This window comes from Danio rerio, chromosome 16, assembly GCF_052040795.2.
Source record: "Danio rerio strain M-AB ecotype USA chromosome 16, GRCz13ab, whole genome shotgun sequence".
NCBI classification, from domain to species: domain Eukaryota; kingdom Metazoa; phylum Chordata; class Actinopteri; order Cypriniformes; family Danionidae; genus Danio; species Danio rerio.
Genome location: NC_141036.1, coordinates 15,859,562 through 15,885,966, shown reverse-complemented (window position 1 = coordinate 15,885,966; position 26,405 = coordinate 15,859,562). Strand labels below are relative to the sequence as shown.

At 36.3% G+C, this 26,405-nt stretch overlaps 1 protein-coding gene across 4 annotated transcripts in view; it reads left to right on the top strand.

Moving 5' to 3' along the window:
• The window catches only part of sntb1 (syntrophin, basic 1), a 91,374-nt gene that overhangs the window by 14,491 nt on the left and 50,478 nt on the right, over positions 1–26,405 (top strand). For all 4 annotated transcript variants that reach the window (XR_015510376.1, XM_087285583.1, NM_001002175.1 and 1 more), the window contains 1 exon segment: positions 11,087–11,303. Coding sequence is in view for 3 of the 4 variants with exons in the window: in NM_001002175.1 (NP_001002175.1) it covers positions 11,087–11,303 (217 nt within the window). In the remaining variant the exon portion in view is untranslated.

Here is a 26,405-nt window from a genome sequence, read left to right as displayed (position 1 = left end):
ATATTTCTCAAAATAAAATATATATATATATATATATATATATATATATATATATATATATATATATATATATATATATATATTTTGTTTTTTTACCCAGACATTTTAAAGAATATATTGTACAGCAGAAATCACAATACTGTGAAACTGTGATATTTTATCCAAGCATATCACACCGTCAAAATCTGATACCGGCCCATGCCTAGTTGGTCGTATTTGTTGACCTGTTTGAAACATGATTAATTTAAACTTTTTAAATGGTTTTTATGAAAAGCAGAAAATAAACCTCAAGCATAAATCAGATTTTAGTTGAGCACTCGTGTTATAATTAATACATAAAACTGATGAAACATTTCACCAGTTAAGAGTCATCGTTGCAAGTCTTCAAACAGAAATTCTGATTTAAAACACAATCTTCCAATTTGTTTGAACATAAAAGGTTTGCTAAGAGTAAGTTTAAAGAAATACACAAGAGTTTCAGTGAACAAATCATCCAGCAATTGTTGTCTATCAGACTCATGGTTTTGCTCAAGCAAGTGAGATTTGCATGTCAAATCGCAGCCCATGATTTCCCCCCCTGTCCTTGGGATTTGACTTATTTGAATAATTCACTTCGACATTTCTTGCCAGAAATATTTGCACATCATTTATTCCTACAGATTTACTACAGAGTAACGTGTATTTTTGCGCTGTCACCACTCTATCAATCAACACTTTCGTCTTTTAACAGATTCCCCGATGCCCGTTCATAGTCTTTGTCTAGATATCCTTGAGAAACACATTTGTCCTGGGGGACAAGTCAATGTCTTTGGCAAAATTACAGAGCTAGTCACATTGAAGTCTCTGGGTGATTTTACAGAAATATAAGCTCAGTCTTTGGAGATTTGACATTTTGATAGCTACCTGTCTGTTTGCAAAAAAAAAAAAAAAAAAAGAATATATATAGTTGTCTCAAGTAAAAGGATTTTTTTTTTGCCTTTTTAACAGCACCATGCATCAAAACGTCACATCTGAAATGAGCTATTTGCCAATCACAAAAAAAACCTTTCTTTCTGTTTGAACAATGAATCTTAAAAAAAAAACAGTTTGTAATGAGCCAAACCAGATAAACACAGAACAAAAAAAGCTGCCTGTGTGTAGACCTGATGTTTTGCATTGATAAATGCAATGTTTGTTCAGATGCTGAGCGTTCTACAACACACCATTATGCTGAATAATTGCATAGAAACTAATAGTATTGTACACAAGGGTTGTCTTTTCCAGAACAAAAAAAAAAAAAAAATGGATTTGAGCTTCTGTTTTCTTATAGATATGCTTTAAACTAGAGTCCCTGTTCTCTAAAAACACCCAATTATAGCCATAAGTGAAGAAGCCTATACAAAGAAATGAGGATAATGAAATGCACTAGAAGTCGAAGCACATTTTCAATATTACTAGTGCAAAGCATGACAGCATGACTTCGTAAACAGTTTAAGTCATTTTACCTAAGATAGATGCTTAAGCCAAAGGCACGAATAAATCATTCCAGGAATGTGCCACCTTATGCTTTCTGTTCTTTCTCATTTGCTCGCATATTCAGTTTTGTAAATAAATGATAAAGTGAGAGAGAGCGAGACAAAGAGATTGGAGGCAAATGTGATAACCATTCTCACAAGTCACATGACATCATTCTCAAAGCATGTAGTAGATACACTGAGCAAGAACAACACGTTAGCACTGCATGCAAGCTCAGCTCTTCTGTTGTTTACTTCAGTATTTGTCGAGCGGTAAGTTAATGGTTCAGGGAAGTGTAAATTATAAGAGCTCAGTGCAATTTAAATGCTTTATTCTGTGTTTGTAACGCAGCTCAAGTTTTTGACATTCCCTTTAACAAAGGTCAGGAGACAAAAGAATGCATATTCTCAAACAAAGTCAAACCTACGTGGTAAACAGCAGAGATATTTGAACAGCAGCCAGGGGACTAGAATAACTGGTTTTGTGTAACATTGATCCGGGTTTTAAACACATAAAGTCACCCAGAGAATACGCCTACGTCATTAGGTTTTACTATGAGTATGTGGGTAACATCTGTTCTGTACAACCAACTTCACATAGTTATGTCATCGGGATGTTACCAAAGGTACATTTTTGTATGTCATTGTCAATTTTTTCTTAGTTTTTATAGGTTAATTAGATGTCTCTGTGGAATACTTTAATTCTGTCAGTCGTACAATCAGTTTGTTTTCCCCTGATAACAACTTGTAAAAAATTATAAAAACAGCTTATAAAATCTATTTTTGTTACCTAAAAAAAGTATGCAAACCATTTCAAATAATGATTTTTTTTTGTTTTGTTTTAATAACTAATCTCATGGGTGGCACAGTGGCTCACTCAGTAGTTAGCACTGTTGCCTCACAGCAAGAAGGTTGCTGGTTCGAGTACTGGCTGGGTCAGTTGGCGTTTTTTTTTTTTTTCGTTTTCGACCGGGTTTCCTATAGGTGCTTTGGTTTCCCCTATCATCCAAAGACGTGCGGTAAAAGTGAACTAAATTGTCCGTAGTGTGTGTGGGCGAATGTGAGACTGATTGGGTGTATCCCTGCAATGGGTTGCAACTGGAATTGCATCCGCTGTGTAAAACATATGCTGGAAAAGCTGGCGGTTCATTTCACTGTGGTGACCCATAATGAATAAGCGATGAAGCTGAAGGAGAATGAATGAATGAATGAACTGATCTAATTTTTAGGTACACTGAGGGTTGTACTTTCAGTGCTGGGTTGCCACAAGAAGGGCATCTGTAAACATGTGCCAGAATATTTGGTGGTTCATTCCTCGGTGGTGACCCCTGACAAAACAGGAAATAAGTAGGAAAGGGAGTGAGTCATTTTTTTAGGGAAAATATACTAGGTGTGTATTTCAAACAGCTTCGTTATTGAGTAACTAATGGAACATTTCCTGGAATTTCTCTTTTGGATTTACTGCAACAATGACCTGATTTACTGAAAAACATGCAAACCCTTTGCCTTAAGTTTTAAGTGTTATTTCAGTAAATCTAAGCAATACAAAACTGAGAACTACATTGGTTCTCCTATAAACAATTTTAACCTAACTAAAGGTTTCTAACTAGGAAATGCATTTAATATTGTTTTTTTAGAATCAGAAATCTCAGAAATCAGAAATCTCCCTTTCATTGGCAAAATCATTGAAAAAGTTGTTTTTAACCAGGTTAACAAGTTCTTAAACTTCAGGGGGTGTTTAGACAATTTTCAATCTGGTTTCAGAGCACATCACAGTTCAGAGAGCGCTCTTATAAAGATAATCATATACGCCTAAACACAGATTCAGGTAAAATAACAGTGCTGCATTTGACACTGTCGATCACAGCATACTTCTGGATAGGCTGGAAAACTGGGTTGGGCTGTCTGGCACGATCCTCAAATGGTTTAGATCTTACCTTGAAGGTAGAGGTTACCATGTCAGTATAGGTGACCATAGGTCGAGGTGGACACCCATGACGTGTGGAGTCCCACAAGACTCGATTCTGGCACCTCTCCTATTCAACCTGTACATGCTCCCTTTGAGCCAAATAATGAGAAAGAACCAAATCTCCTACCACAGCTATGCTGATGACACTCAGATCTACCTAGCCTTACTGCCTAATGACTACAGCCCCATTGACACCCCCTGCCAATGCATTGATGAAATGAGCAATTGGATGTGCCAAAACTTTCTTCAGTTAAACAAAGAGAAAACTGAAATGATTGTGTTTGGAAACAAAGATGAGGTTCTCAAGGTAAATGCGTACCTTGGCACTAAAGGTCAAACGACAAAAAATAAGGTCAAGAATCTTGGTGTGACTCTTGAGTCAGATCTGAGTTTCAACAGTCATGTCAAAGCAGTTAGTAAATCAGCATACTATCCTCTCAAAAACATAGCAAGAATCAGATGCTTTGTTTCTAGTGAAGATTTAGAAAAACTTGTTCATGCTTTTATCAGCAGCAGGGTGGATTACTGTAATGGACTCCTCACTGGTCTTCCTAAATAGACAGTCAGACAGTTGCAGCTCATCCAGAACGCTGCAGCCAGAATTCTAACCAGAACCAGGAAATCAGAGCACATCACACCTGTCCTCAGGTCTTTACACTGGCTGCCAGTTACATTCAGAATAGATTTTAAAGTATTATTACTGGTCTATAAATCACTAAATGGCCTAGGACCTCAATACATTACAGATATGCTCACTGAATACAAACCTAACAGATCACTCAGATCATTAGGATCATATAAACTAGAAGTTTCAAGAGTTCAGTCAAAGCAGGGTGAATCGGCTTTTAGCCACTATGCCCCTCGCTGCTGGAATCAGCTTCCAGAAATGATCAGATGTGCTCCAACATTAGGCACATTCAAATCAAGACTGAAAACACACCTGTTTAGCTGTGCCTTTACTGAATGAGCACTGTGCTGCGTCCGACAGATTGCACTATCATGTTTTTCTCTTTTTCTTCATTCTTTCATATCACATTTTACCTGTTTTTATGTTTTGTTTTGTTTTTACGCATTTTTATTATTTGTTTTTATTTTTATTTTACTTGTTTCTTTTATTCTTGTTTATGTAAAGCACTTTGAATTGCCATTGTGTATGAAATGTGCTATATAAATAAACTTGCCTTGCCTTGGTAAATTATTAATAAAGGACTTTAAAATACAGCTTAAAACATGTGGTAAGTAAATCCAGTATGTATTGATGTTATTTTACTTTATCCTGACATCAAAACAAGCCATTATTGCATATTGGTGTAATGGAATGAATACCATACTTTTGAAATGTCAGTGATTCTCATTAGGACATGCTTGTTGTTATTTCTGATGCACTTTAACATTTGTCAGAGCATATCATAATAAGATAAAATTATGTTCACTTCGATGTGTGAAAATAGAAAGTATAAAAAGAAAATAAATCAGTCACAGACTGATTTACAGTCAACAAATAACAGTGATTCATCTAAGAATTACATTTTTGTTACGGTTTTCTCACCTTTTGTTCCAAACCATGTAGTGTTTTGTCCTTTCAACACAAAGAAAGATACTTTGAAGAATGTTGTAAACTGGTAGCCACTAGCATCAAGAAAAACAGATACTATGGAAGTCAATGATTACAGGTTTCCAAAATTCTTAAAATATCTTCTTTTTGTTAAACAGAACAACACAACTCAACTGCTCTGGAACAAGTCAAGGGTGAAGAAATGACGACAGTTTTCATTTTTGGCTAAACGATCCCTAAATATGATTAACTGAGTGTGATGAATGGTGATGCACCATAAACACACTTCAATGTTTATCTTAACTAATTACCTCTCAGCCCAGTGAGTACGGAGGATGCTTACAGCCATTGGGGTGATTAAGGAGGAGAGAAAGATAACAGTTCGCAGGATGGAGGAGGCAGCAGAGAGCTTCTTGCTGGTTGTAGAGCAGGAGAGAGGAGCCACCAATGTTGAGGGTGTTGCGGTTTAGTGTTAAAACACCCAATGATTGTTGGATACCGATAACATCAACTCTTAATGGCCATGGCTACATTCACCAAAAGTGAATGAAGGAGAAGCATCTTTGGATATAATTATAAACAATTACCATATTTTTACATTTGGAAATAAATGACAAAGCTACAGTGAACAAACAGGGTTTTGATTGTTTTTTTTGTTTTGTTTGTTTTAGAAATGCCATGGATATTTGCGTAAAACCTCTGTCAACTGAAACTGTTCTAACATGATTAAGTCAGTTTAAAGCAAAGATATGATATAAGAAACTGTTTCACCGCAAATGCAAAGTTCCCTATTACCTTTATAAAAGGCAGAAAACCCTTTCATAAGTTTGTGTTTGTAGCCGGGCTCTTAGCTTGTCCTTGAGGATAAAGGACCGCAGGAGCTCTTAGCCCTGTGAATAGAGTTCCACCTGCTGTGTGGTGGACTCTAAAGCTCTCAGTAGTGATGTTTTATGCAGGAGCGACTGAAGAATCCTTGACCCTGAAGTACACAGCTACATGTGAGACTTTGGCAGTGGCGTTCTGAATCACTTCTCTGTTTCCTCATTCACATGGGGTATATGGCTTATCTTGCTTTGTTTTGTTCTTAATCTTATCGGTGTGAAGGTGTAAAGACGAGGATTATCGTTCAGGCATTTAGTGACCCAGGTGCATTGCAAGTTGTGTTTCCTGTGTTAACATGTAAACTGAAGGTCATGATAGTAACACATACCATTGATTATTAAAATGTTTTTTTTAATTAGAAATGAAAGCACAGGGTGAAGAAAGACAGTACGCTGTCATCATTTTTATTTTATTTCAAATCAACATGAGTGAAAGCATAAACAGCTTCTAGATAGATTATTAAATGCAACAATTCAAAGTACGGATGCACAGGTGTGGAAATTTTGTCAGATGCTGTTAACAATAACTCCTTATATTTTAAAGGTGAGAACCAACAGGATAGGACCAGTAGGAGGATATTCAGACTGTGCTCTTCATTTTTCTTAGCAAATATTACAAAAACAAAACCCAAACACATAAAATGGACTCCTGATTTTATTTTTTAACCTTAACTGGACAAATCAGGGAAACTGCTAGGAAACATCTTTACCGAAAATCATTCCCAAGTAGCAGTTTTGAAGTTCTCTTATCTGACAATGACATCTTATGTTGAAAAAAATAAACAAAATTAAAACTATCGTGGCCAGCAGTGTAAAGTGGAAATAATGCATAATCTATTGACTTCTACCAATATGGGCACTGATATATTGTGCATCACTAATTTAATGGGAAAAATAGTCTTTGAATGCTTGATTGAGTGGCTAATGAATGTTCTGAGGTGTGTACTTGATTTCTAAGAATCATACAGCCAAAGTACTTCTATAAGTCTTGACCACATTAAATGTAAAATCTGCATATACCTAGGTTATAGCTGAATAATAAGAGTTCAGTACATGGAAATTACCATAATGTGAGCCTCACAACTCAATTGTTTCCTTGTTTTCAGGTAAATCCAGCGAGTGTAAAACCCTTTTAAAAAACAGGTCTATTAGAACAAAATAGACTGTTACATTGCATGCAGGTTCATTAAGGCTGATTTATACTTCTGCGTCGTGTATGCTCCAGCGCAGCCTATGCGTGGACGCATAGCCCTCGGCGATGCTGACGCGCACCTCTCAAAAAATTTAACTACACTACGCAACAACGCGTAGTGCAAGCTCTGTGGTCGGCTTGGTAGTGCTGACGGCGTGTTGGCAGAGGTGAGAGCCGTGCAAGCCTGTTGGAGCGAGTGGTTACAAATGTGGAGTCTCGTGAAGGAGCCCTAGATGGAAACTTTTGTTTTGGGTTTATCTTATGATTAAAGTTGTTGCACATCTGCTGATTCCCGCCTCAAAATGAGCGAGTTTGAGCCACATGTACATTAAGGTAGTGTTCAGAAAAAACAAAACACCAGTGAAGAAACTTGACACAGAGGAACATTAACATCTACTGCCAGCTAGCGTTTCTGAAGTGTTATTGCAGAGCAACAGAAACGGTGTGGAGAACAATAAGTGCGCCTATTGCATGCACCGTGGGTTACGCCGATCACTCGGATATATATAGAATATATAGAATATATATATATATATATATATATATATATATATATATATATATATATTCATGCCTAATATCCGATGGCCAGAAAGTGATGATTAGTTTCTAACAAATTAAAATATTGGTGTCTGTGATGCATCAAGTCCAGAGACTGTTGTGTACGCCATGATTTTATATATAATTCACAGTATTTAATGTGTGATAGGACTAAAAAGGGGTCATAAACTAACAGTTTATAGTAGCAGCTTGGACCCTAAAACAGTATTCCAGACGTCACGACTTAACAAGCGGAATAAACTGACTATGTATATGGGACTCTTATTTTGAAAACGGTAGATACAGGGTAATTTCATGTTTTGTTAATATATTGTAAAATTTGCGTGGATGTTTGTAATGAAGCAACAAACACATGTAGACTGCTGAGTAAAGGTGTTTAATGCAGGTTTATGCATTGTGTCATATCACTCAGCTCTTACTGCCATTTTTTCTGTAGAGTGAAAGAACAGAAATACACTTTATTACAGTCATCTTTTTACGCAGAGGTTGACATAATCCCTGGCTGTGTTTTCATGAATGTTAAAGCTTAAAAATACAAATTGTATACATCTCTGTTGGTCCCGTTTGTTGAGACTACTTATAAATTTGCCCATAATGCATCCACAACACAACTAAGGAGATTTTTTTTCTGATGAATTGAAGACAGCTAGTGCAAAAAAAAAAAAAAACTTCTCTACCACTTCAGTTGAAAATATTTACCAAGACAATTACTTAATTTGTTAAAATATTTGTAGTAGTGAAATGAAGTATTATTATTTTGTACATGTTTATTTCAACGTACATCAGAATGCGTGTGCGTATGTGTTTTTGAGTAAGAGAGCAGGCACTGCGCTGTAAGAGAGCTATTAATATTCATGACTATTCCAAATATGTTCAATATAGACCTTTTGGTTCTAGGGACAGGGTGTCCGCGAGGTCTTAAAAGTCTTAAATTCACTGAAATATTGTGTTGTAGGTCTTTTAAACAAGTCTCAAATTTCCTCTGTCTAGATAAATCTCAATAAAACTTTTTTTTCTAAGTGTTTTTATTGCGAAGACTTAAATTAACATCCAAATTAAAATCCCTAGACTATAAACAGTTACACAATAACTCATGATAACAACAGAGCAACATATCCCTTCACACGATCTTCTATTTAAATAAAACTGTTTACAGAAGTAAGAACAAAGTGGACATTGTTTATAAATAGAACCAAGGTTCTATTTATAAATAACAAGGTTTTATAGCAGGAACACATTAAATTGAATAGGAATTATACTTAATCCATTAGGACCAAAAGCCAACAAATACTGCATATATTTTGGATTATTCATTTAATTTTCTCTGTATTAAATATACTTTCAACAATGGCTACGTTTCCATCTACCAATTTTTACGCACATTATGGAGGTGTGCATAAAAAACATTTGCGCAGAACTGGGTAGAATAAACTTTTTATTCGATTAGAAAACATGTTTGCAAACTGTGAGGGAAACACTTTAACTGCACCAATTCTAGTATGCGCATTGAAAAAAAGTCATGTGATTTTTGTTATAAGAGATGCATGTGATGATAAAAATGTGTGTTAATAGATAAACCAGCAGGCTGAGCACATTGTAAAACATCTGTATTGTTGTTTTGGTCATTCATAAATGCCTTAACCATTTCAATATTAGTGTTATTATATTATTAATTACCTCCAGAATTATGAGCGTCTGTGCTCCTTGACTCACATCTTTAAACGTGTCAGGATTGCCTTCTGAGGCACAAGTCATTTATTAAATGAAGAAAGGATTCTCACAGCTTCTCCTACCACAGTAAATTCTGTTTTTACTGTTGATATTTGGCACCGGATAATCAGGAAGTGACGGTTTTCTTTGACTCGTTAGATGGAAATGCTGCTTTATTCATACATATTTTATGCAATAATCCAGTTTTGGATGGAAACACAGCTATTGTTAAACTTGTCATTAAAAAAAAAACTTGTATGTTTAAAAAAAGCGTATACAACTACGTGGCTAAGAAATAATTACATTTGATTTTTGTAGGAAATAAAAAAATAAATAAAAAAAATCCATTGGCCCAACTGGTCAATTTGAAAAATCCTTAGTGTTTAGTCATGCATAAGTGTTAAATTTCATTTATAATGGTCTTAAATGGTATTAAAAAGTCTTAAAGTTGACTTGATAAACCTGCAGAAACCCTGTCAGGATATAGTTTTGGCTTAAAAATGAGCATATAAACCATTTCTCCAGAATTTTTTACTTACCTAAGCCACATACCTACGATGTAGATATCAGAAAACAATTCAAAGGGCTCCTAGTTTGCCCCTTTTATAAAATCTAAAAAGGATGCTTCTATCTAATTCTGATAGTAGTTGACAAATTCAGGAAATACATGCACACTTATCACATCATCAATGAAATGTTTCTAATCTTTTTAGTAGTTTAAAAATGTATAACAGATAAGAGTAAGACAGTTAGGAAATTAGTCTGAAGCACAAAGGCAAAAACCCAAAATATGTTTTAAAACCTTTGAAAAACATGGTAAGCCTAAAAAAGTATGCCAAGCCACTGAATTATCTAGCATTTCTAGTTGGTCTTCCTACAAATATACATGAGCTTGTGTCTCTAATGCTTTAAAAAGCATAATGGCACACTGAAGCGTAATGGGACACTGAACTGTGTTCTTATGCCTACTACCAGACTGCATTTTCAAAGTGTTCCTGTCATAAATCTTTCTGAAGATCGTTTATTTCTTGGCCCTGTGCTCTGGAATGTTTACTTACCACACCACAGCATATTATGTGTGCAAGAGTGTTTATGCAATATGCAACTGATATGCTACCCCGAGGCATTCAGAATGATTGTTTTAACTAAACTGATGTCATGCCAAATTGCCAGTTTGCCCATTGCAGTATGTCTCCTTTATGACTACTTCTGAAATGCCTCGAGTGTTGTGAAATAACACTGCGCTCACATGGTCAGTGGCTTCCTGTAAAGATTAAGCTGTCATTCGGAATGGCAATAATTGGCCCTCAGCGTGACGTTCACCTGAGAAGCTTGGCAGTTGTGATTCCCTTATTGCATCTTATCAGCAAGTCTAAGTGCAGATGCTCCGGCCTCCAGTTCATCGCCCTGTCATAAAACCGGCAGTAATCGTCTAGAAGAGCTATAGGATACTATGCAAATGTGCGGTGAATTGATTTCCTCGCTCAGGATAGCTGTGGGAGTGAAGCGGTTTGCGTAGGGGTTTCCTGCTTTCATTTTTGACTGGTTAGGGCCTAGTGCACACATGTGATGGAAAATTAACCTGCAGAGCTGTTTGATGTTGATGTGTTTGAATATGTGCATCTAATGGTATTGTTTTTAAAGAGAATATGGGAACTGTTCACAGATACTCTCAGTATTTGTGTGACCCTTAAATGACCTCTTTCTTTGTTTTGTCTGTTTCAGTGAAGTATATGCGGGAAGCGACGCCTTATGTGAAAAAAGGCTCACCGGTGTCTGAGATTGGCTGGGAGACACCCCCTCCTGAGTCCCCTCGTCTTGGCAGTCCTCACTTCGAGCTCCCCAGCCCTCCGTCACAGTGCTTGCAGGGTGACCGCAGATGTATCCCCCTCAAAATGTGCTACATCACACGCAGTATGACTGTGCCTGACCCAGAAAACAGGTACAGCTGCTTTTGGATATAGTATCCGTTTGTTAAGGCCCAATCCCAATTCTGCCCCTTAGCCCTTCCTCTTAACCCTACCCCTCATTTTGCATGTTCACGTGAAGCGGTACAATTTCTCAGAATATACCATCTACTATTGCAGCATAGCTGCACATGGACGTAAGGAGATGCACAAACTAGTATTTTTTTGTCAATGTTCTGAATTTTTACAACAAACAAGCATATGTTTTTTATGCATTCACGTGCATTCATGTTTTACCATCATGCTTAAAAAAAAAAAAAACACTAAAATAAAAAACACTAACTTTCGCTATCTATAATCCATAATAATTATTCCTGTATAGCAGTCCCACGACATTCGATGATACTCGAATACCCTGTCAGAAAAGTCTAGTGTCTGGAAATGACCTTTTTTACAGTGTCTAGTATAATGTTAATGTTGTTTTGGTGTATTTAAATATAAAATGATAAATATAGTCATGGTGGTAAAGGAATGCAAAAGCAAAAGCATTTATTCTCTGTGTGTTTACCATGGTTAAATGAATAAATACAAGAAACTACACAAAAATGTATGAATATAAATGTTTTTTTAAATATACAATTTTTTCTTATTAAAAAAATAACGGAAAAAAAATTATTATTTCTCATCTTGCAAGCATGGATCTGCTTAGACAACACTGGAATACATCACATCTGGTCGACCAATCACACATGGTCTAGTTGCAGGAGTTCAAATGTTTTAACAGTTAACGTTTATCGTCATATATATGTCCCATGATTAATATCAAATGGCCAGAAAGTGATTTTTTTTAAACATTTTAAAAATTTTGGTATTTGGTGCAGCAAGTCCAGAGATTGATAATAATAACATTTTACAAAGCGATGTATTACTTTCGAAAATCATGATCGCAATATAAATGTCCATGCCTAATATCAGATGGCCAGAAAGTAATTCCTTTTTTTATAAATTGTTAAAATTTTGGTATTTGTGATGCAGCAAGATGAGAGACTGATGTGTACACTATGATTGTTTATATGATTCACTTTAATGTGTGATATGACTAAAAAGTGGTCATAAACGAATACTTTTGCAATTCAAATGAGTAGCGGCTTGGACCTGGAAACAGTACGTCCGTATGTCACCGATACATCACAACTTAACAAGCAGATTTTGACCACAGGTCAAGTTTGTAAGGTTGTACTTTGAGTCCAATACATGCGTGTGAAATTGGAAGAAAAGCTGACATTTAAATATTTTTAGTTTCTTTCATAAATATTTGGGCTGCTGATAAAATGCAATTACTAAAAGGGTTGGCAAAAAATGTCATAATCAATTTGATATATCGCACGGGAATGTTTGATGATTTAAAAAAACACTTTAGTTCTCTCACATGCACCGATGCAGAGTTCAAAGACAGGGAAAGGAGGAAGAGAGTTCAACAACAGGGTAAATCACTACAGAATCCTACTTTTGTTTCATTTTAATGTGAGGAACATAAAGTCCCTGGTGCTGGTGTTTACTCTTTATGAAGCTTGACAAGCATGACAAGTTAGCATTAGCTTGTTATATGGAGGCAGCTGAAAAATTCAAACTGAGCTTTGGCACGTTGTCTGGGGCTGAGCCAGAGAAAGACTTTTCATATTATCACAATTATGCCGTGTTTTAACCACCTAATGCTTATTTTATGTTTTAGACATATAAATACACAAAAGTATTAGTAAAACAATTTTAAAATTACATTTTAAGTTTGTAAAACACACAATAAAGTCTAGGGAAGTCGAATGCTGCGTTCACACCAGATGTGGAACGCGCGTCAAGCGCGAGTGATTTGCTTGTTAAGTCAATGCAAACGTGCGAATAGACATCCTGCGGCGCGAATGGCGCAAATTGCGCGGTACGAATTGTGCATTTTGCGCGTTTGACGCGCTTAACGAGTGTTTTGCACGAATTTCTCGAGTTCGAAAATCTGAACTTCTGTGTAAATTCCAGCCGCTTTAACCAATCAGAAGCTTGCTCTTGTGGGAGCGTGATTGTGACGTAGAACCTGTTGTCGGTGTTCCTAGGGAAATCCTCCAGCCTTCACCGACAACAGTTCATCAAACTCGCTTGGCTCAGTCAGAGGCACCGCTGAAAGCCTCTGTCATCCAGGTTAAGTTTATGAGCTCACAGAGCTGGATGCACCTCTGAAAGAATGTAGTGGACTCTGACATGACCCTAAACGTATCGACGCTGTTTTTCAGTCTTCATAAAGCACATAAACACTTATTACACTAGTTATTTTCTTCATAAAATTCATGTTAGCCATTTAGCTATGAAGCTAGAGTCTTCGGGCAGACAGAAGCCCTGCCCATCAAGCGAATCCGCGTCTGTTCTGATGTGAATTTGACACGCGAATGAAGCGGGGTTTGACGCGCGTATGAAGCGAGTAAACTCAAATGTTCACGCGGCTATTTACGCGCGAATAGCGCGATTTATCCGAGCGTTCCGTGTCTGGTTTGAACACAGCATAACAATCCATTCAAATATAATTTGTCAATGTGTATTATTCATATCAGATACACATATTAAAAGGAACAATAAAGTTCAAACTATTCTTCTCCCAGCTGGACAGCCACTTGCTTGCATGCAGGATTAACTAGTGAATTTACGTTTGAATCCTGCGTGTCCTGCTTTTATGAATGAGGCAAACACGTGGCCGCGAGTAAACATGGCGATGCCCATCTCACCATATAGATCACGATTTATATGTCTTTTAAACTAAAAAAAACACTCACTTACACATTTTTTGTGAATTGGAATATCAGGTAGTTAATATAATGAGCAAGCGTGTGAATATTTTGTATTAAAACAGAAAAATCCTGCGGTGTGTCACGTGACAAACATGTCACGTCACTACAGAAACATTAAATGTGAACGTTCTAAAATAATGGTCGCCTAACAAAACTCACTTTCAGTTCCAGATAGAATATATTAAACTCACCAGTGAAAGGGTTAACAACAGTAAAGCAGCGGTGGTGCAGTTACTTTGCATTGCAAGACTAAATACACGTTTTGATTCACTAGCCTTTTTTGGATTTTTCATTTTTCCATCTGTGTCATGTATAGCTACACTGCAAAAAAAAGCTTACTTAGTAATTTTGCAATCCATATGTCAAAAAAAAAGAAGAAAAATGGCATGAGAAAATAAATTGATGCTTAAAACTTCTGTTTGAGATAATATCTCATTAAGATTATTTTTCTTACCCAATTGGCAAATAGTTTTGCTTGTTTTAAGCAATCACTTAATTTTGAGGATTTATTTTTATTCAGAAAACAAGACATAATTTCTTGTGCTATTTCATGTATCGTGATTATTTTTTTTTAAATATTTGGATTGAAAACCGGACAAAGCTACTTAGTTTTTTATTTTATTTTATTATAACAGCTCAGGGATGAGACTTTTTGAATAAAGCGTTAAAAATTTATGCTTTTTATTTTATTTTTATCCGATTTATTAATTAATCAACAGATTAATCGATTATTAAAATAATCGTTAGTCGCAGCCCTAATAAATATTGCAGTATTTTTCACCAGATTGTTTGAATACAGGCCTGATTACAGAATAAAATCTATAGGATGCTCTTGCCCAGTTGCTCAACTGGTGGGTTGCAGAAGCATCTTTGGTTGCTAGTGTCTATTTGTGATGCAAGACCTAAAGTTCTTTTGAAAGACCTTAGCGAAAGCTGTTGTCACTTTTGACAGATGCGGTCCATGTGTGTGAGAAACACATGCTGGGGCTTCTCAGTTCTTATTTATGCATCCTCATTTCCTTCTCTTGCTTCCTTTTCTTGTGTATTTGGTTCACCCTCTCTGGGTGGAACATTTCCATTTAATAATTGTGCAGATAATATGTGATGCTCAAATGCGCTTAACAAATATTGTAGCAAAATGGGCTTGGTCAACACATGATTAATTCATCCTCACAAAGCACATGGTTGGGATGAGGCTCCAAGGTGGCAGGCACTCGGTCAGTTGTAGAGCAGGTGATTAGGCAGGTGAAATGCCAGTGGCACTGCCTTGATAAGAGCGGAGGCCCCTGGGCTCAATGTCTTGTAGCCCTCTACCTCGCGCATCCCTATAGTTGAATTAAAAAATAAGATTAATATCATATTTTTAAATAAAATTAATCTATAATGTTTTGCTTGCATTTTAAAAATAAATGATATACAGTAAATATATTACTAGTCTACAGAGATTTAGCTTATTTTTAAAGCATTTAAAGCACACTTTGAAAAAAATTCTAATACAACTAGTGAAAATTAATGGATTTTAATATACTTGTTCAGGTTCACTGAAGCAGTACTAAAATTTATATTTAAGGGTGTTTTTAATGTTTACTAACTTATAATGCATATGATTTGGATAACACCTCTCCAATCCAGTTCAGTTCTATCAATCTGAGTTTTTCATAATATACACACTTAATAATGAGTCCTACTTGTCTTCCTCATGACGAAGAGTAGGAAAATCTTATATGTAGTGAGGGGAAAAAGAAGAATGAGTTCATCAGACGCTGGATTCGAACTGGGTTCATAATCGATTGTGTAAAACATACGCTTTACGAGCTACACCACTCACGCTGCTATTTGCTGCTCTCTTTAGTTATGTTGTCTCAGTCAATTAAACGCTGATGGACGGGAATCACTCAGCTAGCTCATTCAAACTAGGTGTGCTATTTGCACTTAAATAGCCTAAATAGACACTACAAAATTTTACATCTTTACATCGGACCATTTCTTTTTTAATTCACTCATAGTGCGATGTTCAAACTCCACTGCGTTAACCGCGTCAGTTAAACTGTCCCACTCTATTTTGTTTTTCTTTTGTTATTAATTCTAGAGGAAAAACTTGCAAATAACTCCATTTCTCTGGTCTACCTCTGAAAAGAGCACAAGTAGTCATTACCATATTTATCATGGGAGGATGCAGGGAGGGGTTTGCGCTCGTGCACGTGCGCTCAGTTTCACGTTAATTTGGATGTACAAAGAGAATATGCGTGGGATTCCACATACGCAGTGTTTTATGGGTCTGAATTTTTTACACACGCAGATTTACAACTATGTCCGTATATAATGTTTTAGCATGAGTTCAACGCAAGTCTCTGTTCATGAGGCCCCTGAAGTTTTCATTGCACACCCTTTGTATTGTCCTTATTTTCTGGACAGGGATCCAGACCTGCTGCAGTTGCAAGCTGAGCTGCATGCATTGCTTTTTAATACCCACATCGTACCACACCCCTCACAGTGACGTCACAAGCTTCATTGAGTACATTTTGTCTGATATTGCATCTCTGAGATATGCAATCTCAGCTTGCATCATCATGGTTGCATCCAGATACTATATATATTTTTTGACCTACCTTTTGTTGTGTTTTATAAAAAAAATGCACTTATATTAGTGGTTTTGCCACACTTTGCGTTATTTTTAATGTTTAGAATGCAAATGCCCCTTTTTTAAAGAAAAATAAATAGTTTTGATTTGTGATGCATGTAATGGATTTTTAATAAAAACAAAATATGTAATATCAATTGTTCAGAACCTTTGACCCTAATAAAAATTCCAATTTGGACCTTTTTATGTAGACATTGAGAACATTTGGTTTGCACTATACGTTACACTACAGTGTGAATTAGGTTATTAACTGATACAGTATTATCTTTCACTTGTTTAAGATGGTGAAGAAACTGATGAGAAAAATTCAAGACAGTCTTTTTGTAATGCCGTCTCCGCGTGAGCAGTAAGGATTCTCATTATTCAGAGGGTGAATGTGACGGCCCTGGTAATGCACTCCACACAACAAATGCTTTATGCTGGTCGCTCACTTCGTCATGTTTGATGTCTAAAGAGTGCTAGTGTCCTCTGCTTGTCAGTGGATGAACCTTCATATCTTCAGAAGTGATGGAGGATGACATCAAAGACCATGTCAACAATGACTTCAAAGTTTTACTGTGTTACTAGAGTGCTTGAGCTGGGCTTTTTCTAAAAAAAAAAAAAGCCAAAAAATCACTCTGAATCAAACACAGGACATGAAGCCAAACAGTAATCCAAAAAAATAAGTCCCAGGTTTGATATTATTTAAATGGGAACAAAAATGGAACCCACACACTGTGTCCAAAAATACTAAGATGTGTTACTTTTTTAAAAGAAGGTAATTCTGATTACCAAGGCTGCATTTATTTGATCAAATACACAGTAAAACAGTTAAACTGTGAAATATTATTACAATTTAGGTAACTATTTTCTTATTGAATGTAGTTTCAAATGTACTTTAACACTATACTGTTGAACTATGATAACTGTAACAATCATTATTATATTATAAAAGTTTTCAGAAGAATCATTTGACACTGAAGACTGAAGTAAGGATGATGAAAATTCATTCAAAACTCAGGAATACATTAAATTTGAAACTACATTTAATAAGAAAATATTTATTTGAAATGATAATTTTTCACTATTTAACTCTGTTTTTACTGTAATTTTGTAGTTTTGAAATGAATGCCTTTGTGAGCAGAATTCCTCCTTTTAAAACATTAGCAATCTTACTGTTGTTTACTGGTGTGCAGATTTGGCTTTTTTTTTTTTTTTTTTTTTTTTTTTTACTGTACAAAATGTTACTGTTTCCTGTCAGACTGTACTTGATGCCAAAGGTGGCAATATGTCTAAAATATAATCTGGAAGATTTTAATTCATATTCACATCCCAGCAGATATGTGACATACAGTTTTATGCAAAAATTTGGACATCCTTCTGTGGCTGTATAATAATGTGCTTTCTTTATAAGAGATCACAGTTAAATGCCACTAGGTTTTCAGAGAAAGCTAGACAATGTCATGTTTTTCAGACAGAAATATGTAGTGTAGCAGTATTGAGATGTGTGAAATTAAACTTAAACTGAAAAGTAGGCTGTGCAAAAGTTTATTGTATGGATTTCAAAACCTGTAGACACTTCAATTCTGATTGATAACAACACAAAAAAATTGATCTGAGTGACTCACTGAACCTCAACAATCCTAAATCAGGTGGAACCAATCATGAAAAAGTATATTTAAGATAGTTGATTGCTTGTTGTGCTTGTCCTTATTTAAGATAGTTGATTGCTAGTAGATTGCTGATTGCTGAACCAGAAAGTAGCAACATCGGTACCTCAAAAGAATTTCCGAATTACCTAAAAACTAGAATAATTCACCTATACATGAATTAGGAGAAGGATGCCAAAGGGTATCCCAAAGGTTTAAAGTCTCTATCTCCACAGTCTGAAATATAGTAAGAAAATGGAAGGCCACATGAACAGTTCTTGTGCAGGAATAATGTGCTAGTACAAGAAAAATATCTGAAAGGCAAAGGTGAAGAATGGTTAGAATGGTCACAGTCAAACCACATACCACCTCCAGAGAGCTCCAGGAACATCTTGCTGCTGATAATGCCATTGTACATTGTTGTACATAGTTAAGAGCACTCTTCAAAAAGAACAGCTTAATGGAAAGTGATGCAGAAGAAGCCTTTTCTGCATTTTGCCAACAAGAAGAGTCATTTGAGGTATGCAAAGGCTCATCTGGACAAGCTTGAATCATTTTGAAAAAATATACTGTGGACGGATGCCACAATTATAGGCGCTTTGCATGGCAGAAGAAGAACACAGCGTTCCAGGAGAAGAACAAGCTCCCTACTGTAAAATATGGTAGAGGGTCCATCATGCTGTGCGGATGTGTGGCAAGCAGGGGTACTGGAAACCTTGTCAGAGTTGAAGGTTGCATGGATTTCACCCAGTATCAACAAATTCTGAAGAATAATGCTCAGAAATCACTCAGGTTGAATGTTTTAGCAGGACAATGACCCAAAACACAGTTTCCAGATCTATCAAGGAATTCATGCTCAGACACGAGACAATGTTCTAGAATGGCCATCCCAGTGCCCAGACTTAAACATCATCTAAAATAAATGGATTGATTTGAAAAGGGCTGTTCACACTCGGCACCCATCAAACCTGACTGAACTGGAGAAATTGTGCTAGGAAAAATGGCCCAAAATGCCTTCAGCAAGAATACAAAGACTTATCCTTGAGTACAAGAAGCGTCTACAGGCTGTTATTTTAGAAAAAGATGGCTGTACAAAAGATTGATGTCACTAGTCTGTTGGGGTGCCCAAATGTTTGCACCTGTCTGTTTTTGTTATTATTTAAATTGCATTGTATCTGTTGGTTAAATGCAGTGCATCCAGAAAGTATTCACAGCACTTCACTTTTTTTCCACATTATATTAATGTTATAGCCTTATTCCAAAATTTATTAAAGAATTTCCTCAAAATTCTACACCCAATACCCCAAAATGAAAATTTATTACAAATAAAAAACCTGAAAAAATCACATGTACAGAAGTATTCAAAGCCTTTGCCGTGAAGCTCTACATTGAGCTCAGCTACATTCTGTTTCCACTGATCATTCTTGAGATGTTTCAGCAGCTTAATTGGAGTTCACCTGTGGTAAATTCAGTTGATTGGACATGATTTGAAACTGCATACACCTGTCTATATAAGGTCCCAGGGTTGACAGTGCATGTCAAACCACAATGTTTGAAGAAAACCAAGCACCGCTCATCACCAGACTAATATCATGTTTACAGTGAAGCATGGTGGTGGCAGCATTATGATGTGGGAATGTTTTTCAGCAGCAGGAACTGGAAGACTAGTCAGGATAGAGAGAAAGATCGATCCAGCAATGTACAGGGAGATCTTGAATGAACACCTGCAACATTGCTCTTGACTTGAGACTGATCTTCCAGCAGGTCAGTGACCCAAAGCACACTGCCAAAATATCAATAAAGTGGCTTCACAACAATTCTGTAAATGTCCTTGAGTGGCCCAGCCAGAGCCCAGACCTAAATCCCCTTGAACATCTCTGGAGAGATCTGAAAATGGCTGTACACAGTCACTTCCCATCCAATCTGATACAGCTTGAGAGGTACTGCAAAGAGGAATGGGCAAAAATTCCCAAAGACAGGTGTGCCAAGCGTGTGGCATCATTTTCAAAAAGACTTGAAGCTGTAATTGCTGCCAAAGGTGCCTCAATAAAGTATTGACCAAAGACTGTGAATACTTTTGTACATGTGATTTTTCAGGTTTTTTTATTTTTAATAAATTTGCAACAATTTAAAAAAATCTTTTTTCACATTGTCATTACGGGTTATTGTGTGTAGAAATAAATGCATTTAATTCATTTTGGAATAAGACGGTAACATAAAAAAATGTGGAAAAAGTGAAGCGCTATGAATACTTTCCGGATGCACTGTGTTATGTCAGAACTGAAATGTTGCTTTTTCCCTAGGCTATAAAATATATCTGAATGAAATTGCTAATTTGAAGGACCAGCAGGCTATGGCTTGCAACTATTAAAATCACCAGGGGTGCCCAAACTGTGGCATTAAACTGTAATATGTCATATTAAAATATGTATGCATATTTAAATATTAAGAGAATGATCTGATTTTTTGTATATGTATGAATTGTAGTTATCTTGCATAACAAGTACAATGTGTACTCAGTTAATATCATCATAGTCATCATTCAAAACCTGCACTATCCAGATGAACAACTCTTGATGTATAAACAAACTTAACACTTGACCAAACACATTTAAGGATTCTAGATAAAACATCAATCTCAGATCTTTTATTCTGTGTTGCTGAAAGCAATTCCTCTCAAGCAGTAAAATTTCCCACCAACCACACGGCTGTTTTTTTTGTGCGCATTTTTTGCATATATAATCTTTTTGTTGTCACAGATACGAATGCTGTGGTTTGTGAGAGTAACCATAACATTACACAGGAAGTGTGTTAAAAGATGATGTACCAGAGCTAAACTGCTTGACAGTCATGGCAGACGGAACGAGTCACATCCCTTTTAAAACACTGTACGGCTTTGTGTCAGCATGCTGTGGAAATATCTAACAAACTGCATTCTAATTACTTTTCTTTTTGATGTAGCTCAGTACAAAAAGACCTGGCTGACTGAAATCTGATGGGATCTCTCTGTGAGGAAATATTTCACTTCAGAAATGTCAGGTCAAACAGAATTCTATTAGGAGGATAGAAATTAGAATGCAAAATGTTGCTATATTGTAGAGCTGTGAAAATTGTTTGAGAGAATCTAATCGAGTTTTCTTCAGCAGATGGCGCTGTATGTCTTACAAACAGCCGTATTCTGCTTGCATCCAATTCCTTAAAAATACCGCCTTGAAATTAAAATAATTATAAGTAAAGTTCGGAAAGGTTTAAGGCAATTTAAACAGCGATGGTACTTAGATGTTTACAACTAATTTTATAAGAGCCAACTTACATGACTTGGCTAAACCCACAAGTGCTCTTCCTCATGATCATTTGAGTGTATGTTAAAAAAGGAATCTAGAACGCCTTCTGCTGTTTAAAACTAAGCTCAGAATCGATTTAAACGCGAATATCAATAAATGAAACACATTTTCACAGCTCTACGAATATTGTACTTTAAGTTCCTGACAAACCAAAGTGACAGTTGGGCTTTGTCGAGTATCTGTCATTTTAAAAAAAATTTCTTTTTGGTGTGGTCAATGTGTGACATTTATTTTTGTGTGTGGTGTGTGGGTTTTTAGCCAGTTGACATGTTGAACCAGCATCAGTTAGTGTCACATGTGAAAACTGTTTCATGTTTTCCTGAATTAAATTGTTTCAGATATTTACTTGTATTGAATTTACATATGCAATAGCCGATTTATTTTTTTACAGATATATTTTAGTTTTTTTCAATTCAATTCAGCTTTATTTTTTATAGCGCTTTTACAATGTAGATTGTGTCAAAGCAGCTTCACATAAATGGTCATAGTAACTGGAACAGTGTGGTTCAGGTTTTAGTGTTTAAGTTCAGTTCAGTTCAGTTTAGCTCAGTTCAGTGTGATTTAATCATTACTGAGAGTTCAAACACTGAAGAGCAAATTCATCGATGCGTAGCTCTACCAATCCTGAACCATGCAAGGCAGTGGCGACAGCGGAGAGGGAAAAAAAACTTCACCTGATGGGAGTGAAGAAAAAAAAGCTTGAGGGAACCAGACTCAGTTGGGCACGACCATTTTAATTTCTCCGCTGGCTAAAAGTCTTGTGCAGAGCTTCATTCGTCGTGGTTTAGGCTGGAAGATGGCCTCAGCGAAGACTCGTCTGTCCTGGAACGTCGCTGGAATCAGACTCATGTTCTCCACTCCCCACGACCATCAGCGCAGCAGCAGCTCAGGATATGGCCTGGTCCCGGATATGGAATCCTTGGGATCATCACGTCGCTGGTCTTGGATCCAATCAGTGACTCCGCATAATCTGAGGACCTCGGGATGAGTATCCCCTGGTGAAAATAGAGAATAAAGAGAATAATTAGCGTAGCTGCTGTTCATAGTGTATATAAGCAAGATGCAGAAGCCAGTGTGGAACCCGCTAGGTGATGCATTGAGTGTATGCTTTACTAAACAGATAGGTCTTTAATCTAGTTTTGAACTGGGAAAGTGTGTCTGAGCCTCGGACGTTATCAGGAAGGCTATTCCAGAGTGTAGGAGCCATGAAAGAGAAGGCTCGACCTCCTTTACTTGATTTTGCTATTCTAGGTACTACCAGAAGCCCTGAATTTTGAGATCTTAAAGAGCGAGTTGGTTTGTAGCGAGACAGAAGGTTGGTTAGATAAACAGGAGCTAGATTATTTAGAGCTTTATAGGTGAGAAGTAATATTTTAAATTCAATACGAAACTTAACAGGCAGCCAGTGTAAGGAGGATAAAATTGGGGTGATATGATCATATTTTCTAGACCTGGTCAGAACTCTGGCTGCTGCATTTTGTACTAATTGAAGTTTGTTAATAGAGGATGCTGGGCAGCCAGCAAATAGAGCATTACAGTAATCCAGTCTCGAAGTCATAAAAGCATGGACTAGCTTTTCTGCATCTGAGATGGATAGCATATTTCGTAATTTAGCGATATTTCTCAGATGAAAGAAGGCAGTTTTTGTGACATGGGATATATGGTTTATAAAAGTTAGATTGCTGTCTAATATGACACCCAAATCTATTATAGTAGAGCTAAAGCTAACTTTGTATCCCTCTAATTGTAAATTGAGTTGCGAGATCAGCTGTGTGCAAGATTTAGGCCCAATAAGTATTATTCTGTTTTGTTGGAGTTTAAGAGAAGAAAATTGTTGGTCATCCAGTCTTTGATGTCTTTGATACACTCAGTTACTTTAGAAAGTTCAGACGTCTCGTCAGGTTTAGTTGAAATATATAATTGAGTATCATCTGCATAGCAGTGAAAGCTGATCCCATGTCTTCTAATAATGTCTCCCAGAGGTAGCATGTAAATTGTAAACAGCAAAGGGCCTAAAACTGATCCTTGAGGCACCCCATACTTTACTGGGCAGATTTGTGAAGGCTGTCCATTAAGATTCACAAACTGGTAGCGGTCAGTTAAGTATGACTTAAACCATTGTAGAGCCTGTCCCTGGACACCTGTAGACTTTAAGCGATTTATGAGGATATTGTGGTCAATGGTATCAAATGCCGCACTAAGATCGAGTAAAACTAATAGCGAGACGCACCCTCGGTCAGCAGCTAAGAGTAAATCGTTGGTTATTTTCACTAAGGCGGTTTCTGTACTGTGGTGAGCCCTGAAACCTGACTGAAACACTTCAAAAATATTGTTCGTCTGCAGAAAAGAGCATAATTGAGTGTTTTCTAGTATTTTAGACATAAATGGAAGATTTGAAATAGGCCTATAGTTAGCTAAGTTGTTGGTGTCTAGTTGTGGTTTCTTAATAATAGGCTTAATAACAGCTAGCTTGTAAGAGTTTGGAACATGGCCTATAGATAAAGAAGAGTTGATAATGTTAAGAAGAGGTTCTCCTATAGCAGGTAGCAGCTCTTTCAGTAGTTTTGTTGGAATTGAGTCCAGCATACACGCAGCTGGTTTAGAGCTATTTATAATTTTTACTAACTCTTCGTGTTCTATGATTTTGAAGCAGTGTAGGTTATTTTTATGATTCAATGAAATATTTACAGGATTTGGAGTATAAGCCGGTGCAGAAAGTTTGGCATCTCCTATTTTCTGTCTAAAGCCTTCTATTTTATTACTGAAAAAATTCATGAAGTCATCACTACTAATTTGCGGTGGAGTAGTTTGTTCCAAGGATGACCGATTATTTGCTAATTTAGAGATGGTGTTAAATAAAAATCTAGGATTGTTATGATAATTTTCTATCAGTTTGCGCAGGTGCTCGGTCCTGGCAGATTTTAGAGCCCTCCTATAGCTGGACATACTGTCTTTGTACGCAATTCTAAAGACCTCTAAATTAGTTTTTTTCCATTTACGTTCCAGGGCGCGGGTTGCTGTTTTGAGCGCACAAGTATGACTTTTATACCATGGTATAGTTTTAATCTCTCTAGCCTTTTTTAATTTGATGGGTGCCACAGTATTTAGTGTGCTAGTGAAGATGGCATCCATACTGCTGGTTACTACATCAAGATCATTTGAGTTTGCGGGTGCATTACGAAATAGAGAGAGATCAGGTAAGTTATTTTTAAATTCATCTTTAGTTGACAGAACAATAGTTCTACTAGGGCGGAGTATTGGAGCGGGTTTGCTGATTTCAGGTAAACACAGCTTATATAGTAAGAGGTAGTGATCTGTAATATCATCACTTTGTGGTTTAATGTCTACGTCAATAACCTCGATTCCATAAGACAGTCATCTATGTGGATGTTAAAGTCACCTACAATTAGCATTTTATCAGTTTTGACTAGTAAGTCAGAAATAAAATCAGAAATTTTTTTTAGAAATTTGACATAGGGTCCTGGGTGTCTATATATGGTGATTAAAGCGAGAGATAACATAGGTTTTTGCATAGTTTTGCTGGTTGAAAGTGTCTTCACATCCTGATAGCAATCATTAAGTTCATTGTAAATATTTTTATATGTGTATTCATGTATTTTGTGAAAGTCAAAGTCAATAGTTTTCAAAGATGAGGATATTGGACACCAAGAGCCCAATCAGTGGTGTCTATGGTGTTTTTCTATGAAACAAATATTAGTGTAGAAATAACATCTAATATTCTTATCCAACACAGTTGGATAAGAATATTAAGGACAAGCAGTTTAATCAGGCTTTTATTTTGACATGTAGATATGACAGAAGGCTGTGTGGCTGAGAAAAGATATTGGATGGTGGTTCAGGGTTTTCCTCTTGAAGTAACAAACTAGATAGTAAAACCAATCGAGTAACTGTCAAAAAAGCAGTCAAAAGTTGGCTAACCGAACCTCTGGTTATGGACATGGGTGGCAAACAGATCGATCATGGGAAGGGGATCCACAACCTGCGATGACTCAGGGGGGAAGTGACACAAGCAACACAACAGGATTAGACAGCTGGGGAAACAAGAAAATTAAAAAGAAGAGCAAGCAAAAAACAAACTAGAAGTAAATGAGAAATAATTAAGAGGGGAATTGAGAGCTCAAAAAAAGATGAAACAAATAAGGAACTAAATGAAACTACTGAAACTTAAACAAAAGGCTTAAAGAAATAAGCTATAACTAGAAATAAAACAGAAAGCAAAACACAGGAACAGGAATTTAAAAAAAAAGAAAAAAAAAGAATTAACTAAAGACTAGGGCTAGACTGAGGCTAAGGATCACAAAAATACCAAAATGACAGCTTGAAATTATTCTTGAGCTGCAAACAGAAATAAAGTTGAAAATGACAGCAAACTTATTGAAAGAAAAAAATAATAAATTAACCGAATCAAAAGGATAAATTAATTCAAGATAAAGATCAAAAAGACTTGTACTAGACTAGACAAATGAAACAAAACTAGACTATAAAAAACCTCTATCATGCACTAAACAAGATAAGCTAGACAAGCACATGAAAGATAGTATGACGAACTGGCAAAGACAAGTGGAAAATGAACTCCATATAAAGGGAGTAGATAGCACAAGGAACAGGTGAACATAATTAGACAAACAAGGACTAAACAAGGGGGCGAGGCATAGGAAAACAAGGAGGCAGGACA